Here is an 11,347-nt window from a genome sequence, read left to right as displayed (position 1 = left end):
GATGTATAATCAATATGTACGTATCCGATCGCGTTACTTCGTTCAAAGTCTTAATTACGATTTCTTAATTAAAAATCATTAGTCTCCAATTAATTACGGTGCATTAAATTATGTCATTATCCGTTTTCACCGAGTTGAATTTTTAACAACGGTTTCGCAACAACCTGCGCTGGAAATTCCTTAATTAATTTGTCAACAACTTCGACAGAACAGATTCGGATTATGAAAACAATATTTTTCCTTGCTTCTATAAACACAGAATAATTCCCCTTGTAAAACTGATCACCGACGTTCGTTCCTCTCGGTCGTTCTCGTTGTAAGTGACATTTCTGTGAATTATACGATTGCTTTCGCGAGCATATGCCAGCATTTCCACATATTCACACGTATAAACCACGAGAAAATGACAGGCGCTGAGGTTTTCTCTATTGGCAAGCTGCTCCTACCAGGACCTACTACCATCCGCCTTATTTACTCAGGCCTGCGGTTCTTCTTTCAATTCCGGCATCAAACGGGATATAATCCGGCGATATATGAGTCTCATTTGTAACTTGTAATCTCGTACGTATACCTCTATACGTTTATAGGCACATAATTTAGAATTAGGCCTGCTTCGTAGCTTATAGAATTATGGATATAGAGATGTTAGAGAACGATTCTCCGTGACTATAATTTTCTTGTTTAAAAATCTGTAACATATCAGCAATTTCGGTTGCTCGTGGTTTTAGTAGTATTACGCGACAATCGCGGGGAAAATATGCTACGTGCATTTTTGTTAGTTTTCTGACTTTTACGTTATTTAGTGATCGCACATATAAAAAGTACTTTAATATGAAATAATCGAAGACGAAAACAAACTGATAGATTGGAAGGTATAAGCTTTTTTGAAAACCCACGATGTTTTGTAAGAAACGAACAATATTAATAGTTTACTTGTTATGTTAATGTAACTTGATTAGTGTCAAATTGTATCACTAATGTTACTGGTATTTTTTAACTATTCGAGACAAAAGTCCATATTTAATTACAAAATCAAATGAAAATATAGTTTTGATGTGAAATTGATTAACAGCATATTTAACGTTAAAATTATTCCTCTATAAAAGACAAGAAATATGATTTATCATGATTTTCATCTGCGGCCTTCGATTGTAAATGGATGTGAAATATATTTGGAAAATATTTCGTCCAATAGATGGATACATTTTTAATAAATCATGTCAGAAAATATTTGATTAGTCGTGATAGAAATCTTTGTTTCATTGAGGCTTTGATTCTATCAATAATAATATCATGCATAAAGATTCTTTTCACATGGAGCTACGCAATTTTCAAGTAGGTATAAATCTTAACACGTGACATACTGTGAAGGGTTGCACAATGTACCCCTCTAATCAATTATCATTTCATTGGGACGAAATTACCGATAATTCTAATGCCTAACGGATTAGAGATCGATTTTCCAAAAAAGCGCAAAAATTTTCGTGAATTGACGTAAGCGGCTTAGCGGCGTGTGTCTACGACAGCTGTCCTGCCGATCTATCGAAAACCCATCACTCTATATGTATTGTTCATAGCATCAACATTAATCCCATAAATACCGAAATTATCCGCGAGGGGCCCTTTCAAAGGCAAAAAGGACAGCGACGTACAATCATTTACCCAGGTAAGGATCTCTATGACTAGACTAAAGGGACATTTCGCGAACTCGCAAAATTTAACTATGAACCAGTTGGGTTATATTCTATTTCAAACATAAATACATATTCTGCTCTATAGATCGCTTTGAAATTAGTCGCAAGAAATAAAATGTCATCGTTCGTTTTGGAAATATCAACCTTTTTATAGATATAACAAGTGATACGGTATTAACATATCGACAGAGTTGCAAGTAACTATTACCACAATTATGATATTTGCAATATCCGTTATCCGTTATCCGTTAGCCGTTTTAACAACAGTTGACTGTGCAATTTGACAGTTGCAATTTGTGCAACATTTGACATGGTAACAAGAATTTATAGCGTAGCAACAGACAAGTACCTCGTCGGTAACAAGAAACATTGGTAATACCGTACTTTACCAGTTGTCGAACGGGTTTCCCTACTATACCGACCACTGATTGAACTTATCATCACAGATTATCGTCATTGACTAAATACAGAATAGACCCGATCAACGACTCTGGATCTGTCATTACATGAGACCAAAGAGCAGATATGCCATATAATGTCGGGTCTATCTTGTACTTAGTAAATGCTCTAGGTGATTCATCTTTTGTCTCTGTGGGTTGCTTTTCTTTCTTTAATATTAATATTTATGCATTTAAGAAAATGTCTCAATTGTGTCTATTTAAATGTCAAAAAGACGTTAATATGCCTAAACGGTCCATTCTTTTGGACAACATATATATTTTCAATCGTTTATTATACGAAAAAGTTGACCAATGGGGTAACGATGACGTCAAGAATTGTAAATTGTATGAAAACGTCGATCCTATTTCGATTATTTGAAAATCAAATTTAAAATAAATTTATTAGTCAGAAGCAGCTTTAAAAGCTTGAGTCAGATTCTGACACAAGCGATATAAATTTTTCATGCGTGGGTCGATTGTTGAAAATGAGTTGGTGGGGATTTAAAGAAACTAACTAAATCGTGCGAGAAAAGCCGAACGTTGCCGATTCATTGCTCGAGCGAATTCGGCTTCTGACCCGAACCATTTTCGTTACTGTTCTTGGAAAGTGTAAACGCTTTATCCGTTTCCGTTAGTTTGTTTTATGTTTTCTTGTCTATCACGTGATTAACCACACATATCTAACAATAAGTGATATATAATAACGTGCTTTCATATCATTCGGTATAATATAGAAAATCGGTGCCTACAGAAGAATAAGTATGGCTGTAACAAGCGATGCTATGTATAACACAAGAACCGTCGCTCCATCGTTCATGTCGTCAAACGTATATTACGGTTGCGTTCCGCATTGTAAAAAAGAAAATCAGCATAATGTTATGTCCGAGCATATCGGAATTACAAAACCATCGTCATTCCATTACTACTCCTATGATACAATTATGGAAACTGATGAGGACGGAAGTGATTATTCTATGGCATCAGGCTATTTGAATAACGATTCCGTAATTCTAGAAGCGACAGTACAGGATCGGTTAAGAACTAACGATGAACTACCACTTGAACAATGGGTAACTTACGATGCGGATGTTCTACAACGGAAGAATCGGAAACGACGCAACAGCGATCTCAGCCCTGCAAGTCAACTGAAAAAGTTTCGGAGAGGTAGGAATAGATTCATAATTTTATCTTTTTCCATTTCTCCTATGAAGAATAAATAAGAATATTTCAACGCTCTAATTGCTAGCACATTTTATAAGACCGCGATTTCGTCAATTTATATTTGTATATGCTTCAAATAGATCTTGTTAGAGGTCGTTGTTTGTTCCTTCTTTACTTTTAAGCGGGAGATCTTCCAGCGCGGGAAAATATTATGATTCATTCATTGTATTTACATTGACTAACAAGAAGTTTTAAAAAATTGTGAAATTTATTTAATGTCGCTATGATATACCCGCTAATAATAAATATTAAAATATATAAATATTCAGTTTTCCCTCCTGTGGGGTAAGGGTTGTATATTTACATGTGACCACAGAGATTTTCATCTGATGCTGGCATTAAATTTATTTTGAAGTTTAATGCATCCTGTCATCTTCTGTACCATGGATAATGGTATGCAATGGAAAGCATGGATGCTAATATTTTTTCATAAACTAATGACACTTAGTAAGTTTGGTCTTTTTTTGATGGTAAGGACACAATTTGCTAAGAAGATAAATGGCATAGGAGATACCCAGTTAAATTAAGGGTTAAGGCTATGGGTTTCCTTTCAGAGGCGGTGGTAAGGACAATGTAAACGGTGGTACAGGAAGTACAAAGGACTATGGATCAAGTACTGCATCTTACGAATCAGACGTATTACATGTAAATACTGTTGATAATAATATAGAAGAATCTATGATTACAAAAGAAAACTGCTGCTGGACAGCAGGTAATCATGATATTTTAAATAATTCAAATTATATACAGTTATTCAATAGTGGGCATAAATTAATTGAAAACACTGTTGAATATGAAAAGATTTTATTTGAAACACATGGATGTTCTATATATCAGTTTCATCGATTGCAATTGGTTGATAACAATTGTATTGAAGCAGAATTTTAAATAGAGTAATTAAACAATAACATTTTTAATGTTTATATTTTTTGTATTTGTTCACAAAGCATACATTCGCTATGCTCTTATACATGCCACTACATTGTATCATATAATAAAAAATAAATACTTATTTTCCTAAATTACAACTTTTATTATAATCTACTTTTATTATAATCAATACACATTAAAGATAAAAAATTTGTATGTCACATTTTTCATACTTGTAGTCATGTTATTGACATTGAGAAGTACTTCAATTAATGTATAAATGAATAAATAGTACTTACAGAAAAATCAAAATTGCATCTAGGATTAAATGATATAATGATTTTGATTATATCACAATTCAGTTAAAAAAAACATATATTAAACTTAAAACATATGTTCAGTTATTGTGTATACAACTAAAAATACTTTTTAATGTAATTCAATATCAAAATATCATTGCATTGCCTTCATTCCATTCATCTTCAGCTTTAGCAGCTAAACTTTCCAAATCCCCTTCACCATCAAACCTCGCTTGCGCAGATTCAGTTTGTCCAGTTGCTTCAGCTTGGCCTTGTTCGTTCTCTTCTTCGTTTTCAGGAGGCTACAGGATTGTATTTCATTTAATTATGTCTCATTTTATTTTATTTAATTAAATAACCTTTATTAAATATGTGTTCAAAATACCTGTTGATTATCAGAAGATTCAGGTCTAGATTGATCTGCTTCTGCCAGATCTTCATTATAACCTGGTTTAATGGAAGGTGTTAAAGGCAAAGTACTTGTAGAATTACCTGAAGATGTCCCCTATAAAATATGCAACAAATATAAAACATTTTTTTTAAATGCTTAAAAGTATACTATGCTTCATAATATTTACTGGCATGTCCAAATGATCTATTAAAGGTACATGTGCAGTAGGAGATGATGAAATTCCCGCTTGAGATGATGAAACTAATTCTGCTATAGAATGTTTTGCTGGTCTTAGACCTAATATTACATCTGCCTCAGAATCTTCATCGCTAGACTGACAACTTTCACTGGCAGTCTGATCAGTTGTTTCATTCTGTACAAAGTTAAACAGATACAGATATATTAAAAAATCATTATTTGATTACAGATACATTTTATAAATGCACAAACCAATGGATTGCTTAAAGACTGTGTATCTTGTAGAGCACGCAACGATCTCCATAAACGAGGCCGCAATCTGTGGTCTTCGCTTATTGCCTTAATTTCTCTTAATATAATAACCAGATAGTCTGGTCGTTTTTTATTCACGGAGATCAGTGAACTTAATACTTCTTTCATTTCAAAGCTATATAACCAAATTAACAAAAATGTTATTTCAGTATAATTTTTTCGTAAAGAAAATAATTGAAAAGTGGTTCGATAGGATAAATATACCTTAAGTTTTGAAACATATTATCATCATTTATTACAGATGGTAATCGAAATGATGAATTTGTTTCTTCCCAAAGATTATCAACTTGTTGTTGAGACATTTCATTTGTTAAAATATTACTACGCATAACAGTATTCTCCCGTTCTTGTTGCTGTAAATTAGATTGTAATTGCAAATTCGAAGAATATTGTGTTTCTACTCCACTTAATGAAGGCAAAGGTATATTATCGGTTCCTTGATCTCGATTGCGTTTGTCTTTCCTTTGTTTAAAATGTATAATATGTTAAAATATATATTACATTTCCAAATATTATAAATGATTTATATGTTTACATACATAAGAGAAGTATTAACACTTGATATAGCATTTCCCGAAGTTGAATTTGCAATAGCTCCAGAGGTAGCATCAGTTACAGTTTTTGCACTTCCTGAGAGTAAGTTTTGTCTGGAATAGCTGTAAATGTAGGAAAAAAACATATATTTATCAATTCACATATATAATCATATTCAAGCTATTCATACCATGCTTAAGAAAGCAGAATGCATGATGTAGTTAAGATGATAAAGAATGGTATGTTTTTAAGTATATTGTTTATAAAAATGGAGAAAAGACACAACAAAGATATCACAGAAAGAAAAAAGTTTTGGATATTATTGACTGAGTGTTTATTGTTAGTTAAGGTCAAAATATTTCAAAAATATATATATATATATATTTATATATATATTCTCAAACACATATTACATACCCATAATTTACGTACCAATATACTATCCTCATTTAGATTCTTATTTATTAAACGTTGGTCTATAAAATCAAATCTTTTCAGGTTTTATGTGTGATATGGCTTAAACGAGGGTAGTAATAAGTAAGAAGTACAAGACAAAAAAGTGCAGAGACAGATCGTGATGTTTATTACTTTATGTAATGATACATTAGGTTTACACAAAGATAGGAGATGGATGTGCACGATCTCTACTGAATATAAAACACCTAAATTCATTAAAAAAATATTTTCTTTTTTCAATGATATTCGATAGAAAAAGAAACATTAATTATTTCACGTTGAGAAAAGATCTGTAAAATTGAATTCCTTAAGTCATAAAACAAATTATATTTTCAAATTTTATCAAATACACTTTTCTATTATATGATTACATGATTGAAAATCTTGAATTGTGTATGATTCTGTTGTATCAATATAAATGATACTTCCACTACACGAGGACAAATGAGATTCGTATCAGTTGACATATGTATATATGTATATACTATTACCTTCTGAAATTGTCCCAGTAGTTGTTCGCTCTATTTCCAGGAGGAACTTGATTATTCAATTGTTGTTGATGTTGATGTTGAGAATTAACAGAAGATGTTGCAACGACGTGGGATAATGCAGGAGAAGAATTTGGTAATGACACCAGATTCGGTAAAGATGAACTTGGTGGTAATGCAGAATCTAATGTTTCACCAAGATGATGAATATTACGACTTAAATTAGAATATTCATCATTATTCTCGCTATTGTTTCGCTGTTGTAGCTGTGTTTGTCTCAAATGAACTTGTAATTGATTAATAGCTACACGCATAGCTTGTAATTCACGCTGCTGAGACCATAACAGTTGACAACATTGTTGTATCGTAGTACCCATCATTTGAAGTTGTTGAGCTTGAGAACCTAATAATAATTGTCGATAATACTCTGATGAACCTAAAAGATATATTTGAAAGTTACTATATTATATAAATATTGGATAAAAATTTTTTCTATTATACGTATGTTTTACCATGTTGTATTTGATTTAACGGAGGCGGTGGATAAGTCCACCAATTTCCACCAAATCCGTTCTCAATTGCCGCTGTTTGAGGCCCAATGTCCATTAAATTTTCAGAAGATACACCATCTACGCTTTGATCATTAGATCCACCTATATATCAAAATGTAATTTTAAAATTAATATAATGTAGATAATATATGTATATGATGATTACCTATCGTTGTTGGAGGAGGCCAAACATTAGCAGGAGTACCTGTATGACTAACATGTGAACTAGAACTTCTGTGACTATTTAAATCACTTGGTCCTCCCATATCGCGGTTAATGCTAGATGTTTGAGATGATTCCTATTGTTCAATAAAATGAAACAATAGAATAGATATCGAATGTTATTTTGTTATGTACAAGGAAATATAAAATAAATACCTTCCGCACAATATCATCAATTTGACGTCTCTTTTCTTGGGCCGATTGAACTTCGTAGTTACTGTTATTACTTTGCTTTTTTTCAGAACTGATTGATGTTGTAAGCGATGGAGGAGGAGTTGAAGTTGGGAACACAGATGTAGAATTAGAATGCATTGCTGATAATGGTTGCTTTATTCGTTGCAATTCTGCTCTAGTAGATTGCAACAAAGCTGATTGTTCTCGAAGTTCTCGCGTGACTGCCTGCAAATTAAGTTTCATAGAGACACAATATTACACATAGCTTCTAATCGCGTTTAAATTTATACTTGAATTTCTTCGAAAGTTGGCCTTTCTCCGGTGTTTCTGATTTTTTCGTGATCTGCTTCATCCGTATCGCTTTGACGTTCAAATGAAGTGTTCGTTCCATTTTCATCTTCGTTTTCATCCATATTAGCTATAGTTCCATTATTTACATCTACTTCAGGTTCAGGATCAGAGTTTGAATCGAGACATTCACGTACTTTTGTTGCTTCTTCCATTAATGACTTCAAGTGAGCAAGTTGTGCTTTCATAGCTTCTAATTCAACAACTTTGTCTCCTCCAAAATTCCTTGAAGAACTCCTTCTCGAACGTCTTCCTTGAGCTCCTTCAGAACTCTAAAATATTGAGGAGATAATTGCAACTCATTTCTAACTACATTAAATTAATATAAGAAACAATATACTAACACAACTACCCCTATCAGATAGAGATTCTACAGCTTGTAATTCTGCCACAAGATGGTCCATATTTTTCTTCTTTGTTTGAAGTTGTGCCAGTTTTCCCCTTAATGCAGCTGTTTCATTTTCAAGTTGCTCGACATTCACAGGTAATGGTAATGCTAAGCCGATTGAATTTTGATTTTCTTGCTGTAAAAGAGCTTGTTGAGCTTGACGTGCTTCATTTAATCTTTCTCGAACGCGTAATTGCATTCCCACCAAACTAGCTTGATGTTCTTGTAGTTGTGCAAGTTTCCTTTGTGATTCTTCCATTTTTTTACGTAGTTGCATTTCTCTATTTATATCACCATTTTCCTCTCCATCCTCTCTACTATTTTCACCATTCTAGGAAAGAAATAGTTGAAAACTGTTATAATTCGTCTATTATAGACTAAAGCAAAAGCTAGCTATATATAAACCAACACATATGGAATATAATTTATAGATTTTAAATTAAAAAAGCATGCACAAAATGTTATGTACACCCTTTAATCAGTTAGTAAATAACAATTCTATAAGTTCAGTAACCTCACAAAATACCCCATGAGTTTGATATTGTTCCAAGAGTTTAGTTAGCTTTTTTTCACTGTCATGAAGATCTTCCACCATTCTACTTAACTTCTCATTTTGAGCTTGTGCACGCTATAGTATAATTATATATAGAGGAAAGTACTTAACAATGAAACAGATAAGGTAATGTCATATTATGACTAATATCTTATATATACTTACTGGATCACTGGACTGATTAAGCGAATCCATCAGAGTTGATGTAACTCTGATATAATCTCTAATTTGATTTAAACGTGATTCTACTTGGCTTCTATCAGGCTGCAACATATTAAATAGAAATTATCAGTAGAAGACAATTAGAAAATGAGTTGTACTTTAGGTGAAAGAAATATAGGAGACTCTAGTATTGTAAAAAGTGTATATTACCATTTTATCGACATTAGAAGGTTTTGTTCCTTGAAGCCTTGGAGGAGATTGAGTTTGAGAATCAGTTGGAGGAACCATCTTTTGCAAAGGCGAGAATTCTTCTGCACTGTAATTGTATGGTCGTCGACCACCAAATGATACTAAGATAATAACATTTTTGAATTATTAATAAATACACTAAAAAGATATAAAAACAAGACCTGTTAATATATACCAAATTCGGGTATGTCTTGATAGGATGTAGACTGTACTGAAGAAACTGATCTTGTGTTACTGTTCTTTGTTATTCTTGAATGCTCTTGTTCACCGACTGGTTTCCAATCCAGTTGATGCTATCACATATAATTTATAAAATAAAGAATCAATTAAATACACAAATAATTGTTTAAGTTTTCTAGAAATGATGACTGAAATACTGAAACTCTACTGCCTCAAAGTAGGATTGTATCTGGATATATATTCTTAGAGAGAACTTCCCCACTATTCAGCTATCTATTAATAGATTATCTTTTAAACTACTATATACAGAATGCTGTATAAAGTTTTCATTTGGAAAGTTCAAGTTACACAAAATTTAATACCTTATTTTTACCTATTTATAGTATTAGATATTATTTAACAATATGATATTCTCTGGAATTCTTTAAATGAAAATATGTAAATTAAATTACAGCAAAATTATTCATACTTATTCAAATTTATTAAAATTTATTAAAATTCAACTCCTCTATTTTCTAGAAAGTTTTTGGACAAAAAAAAATATGTTATACAAAATAAAATATTAAAAATAAAAGGTATCATTCATATTTTTTTATTAGTTTACCAAATTGTTAGAGTGCTGTGTATGTCCATGATAAGCAGAACGGATTGCAAATTGATTAGCAGCTGACCGTTCTCTATTTCTATCATTTCTCCTATTGCTTTTCGGGAGTGTGCCTGTGTTGCGTGGACCATCGTTAACACCGGGCGACATGTTCTTTGCACAAAATATTCTTACAATCTTGAAAAAGTACCTTTCTGTTTGTTGTTTTCTCACAGTTAACCTCGTTGCACAACTTTTATCGCGATGCGATTTTAAAAGAACATGATTTTATGTGAATAGAAAGGTGTCATTTACCTGCAAATATTATAGAGCCGATTGTGCGAAAAGATGCATTTCAAATAAGTAATACACGACTAACTCAGAAATCGTCTTGATAAATTTCATGAGCAAGGCGGAAGTGTAAAAGTATGAATCGATATTCGCGAAGCTTTTGCGTCAAAATACTTGGCAGACTAATAAAAAGAATTAGGTACTATAAATAGGGTAGGCCATTGACGTATTTACTACGATGATTATAAGAATATATCGATTGCAATTTCAAAATCACTCTTGGTTAATACTTCGTGGCTGCGGCCATTTTTAAATACTTCTTTGACATGTTTGGTTAAACAAGAACTGCATTCACAAACTCGGGCTTTCAATCTTATTATTTTAAAAACTGTTTATTTAAAAATAATTGTTTATGTTAGTCTGATTATAGTACGGTAAATATAAACTGTCTTAAAAGTCTCTCTTAATTGTTATACTATATTTTAGAACGGGTACCAATACATACTTACAATTAATATGTAGTAAAAACAAAAAACAAATAGTTTCTTTTTCACATAAAACATTTATTAGTAATATTTGTTGTTACAGTAAAATTAAATTATATCATATTTTGTCTTTCTTTAACAATTAAATTTATCAAATTACAGAGCATTAATATTTTATATTTTATACGTTGATACCATCTATTGTTCAAATTTAAAAAATATTTCCACCAAATTCTGCAATACCGATACGCAAATAAA

The 11,347-nt window shown here is 31.9% G+C and overlaps 2 protein-coding genes across 11 annotated transcripts; one reads left to right on the top strand and one right to left on the bottom strand.

Annotated features, from left to right (window-relative positions):
* The first annotated feature begins 2,667 nt into the window (after positions 1-2,667).
* LOC126918691 (uncharacterized) lies at positions 2,668-4,377 on the top strand. Of its 2 annotated transcripts, none has more exons than XM_050726887.1 (2): positions 2,668-3,298; positions 3,912-4,377. In XM_050726887.1, the coding sequence occupies exons 1-2, from the start codon at positions 2,896-2,898 to the stop codon at positions 4,241-4,243; spliced, it is 735 nt and encodes a 244-aa protein (XP_050582844.1). In that variant the 5' UTR covers positions 2,668-2,895; the 3' UTR covers positions 4,244-4,377. The 2 variants fall into 2 exon arrangements, 1 of the variants encoding a protein (XP_050582844.1); XR_007711410.1 differs by having other exon boundaries at positions 3,156-3,825; positions 3,912-4,060.
* LOC126918688 (uncharacterized) lies at positions 4,261-10,946 on the bottom strand. 9 transcript variants are annotated; one of them, XM_050726880.1, is made up of 18 exons: positions 10,335-10,946; positions 9,726-9,843; positions 9,512-9,651; positions 9,305-9,403; positions 9,101-9,214; positions 8,792-8,917; positions 8,543-8,722; positions 8,141-8,470; positions 7,833-8,075; positions 7,621-7,753; positions 7,416-7,556; positions 6,907-7,339; positions 5,965-6,081; positions 5,630-5,887; positions 5,366-5,540; positions 5,103-5,288; positions 4,910-5,029; positions 4,261-4,826 (listed from the first exon to the last, which is right to left on the bottom strand). In XM_050726880.1, the coding sequence occupies exons 1-18, from the start codon at positions 10,482-10,484 to the stop codon at positions 4,671-4,673; spliced, it is 3,219 nt and encodes a 1,072-aa protein (XP_050582837.1). In that variant the 5' UTR covers positions 10,485-10,946; the 3' UTR covers positions 4,261-4,670. The 9 variants fall into 9 exon arrangements, with proteins under 9 accessions (XP_050582837.1, XP_050582835.1, XP_050582836.1 ...); XM_050726878.1 differs by having other exon boundaries at positions 8,543-8,917; positions 10,335-10,511; positions 10,629-10,946; XM_050726879.1 differs by having other exon boundaries at positions 8,543-8,917; positions 10,335-10,487; positions 10,629-10,946.
* Between the last annotated feature and the right edge of the window lie 401 nt (positions 10,947-11,347).

This window comes from Bombus affinis, chromosome 7, assembly GCF_024516045.1.
Source record: "Bombus affinis isolate iyBomAffi1 chromosome 7, iyBomAffi1.2, whole genome shotgun sequence".
In the NCBI taxonomy this organism is placed as follows: Eukaryota; Metazoa; Arthropoda; class Insecta; order Hymenoptera; family Apidae; genus Bombus; species Bombus affinis.
The sequence above is the reverse complement of the archived record's forward strand: the minus strand, read 5'-3'. Positions and strand labels throughout refer to the sequence as shown.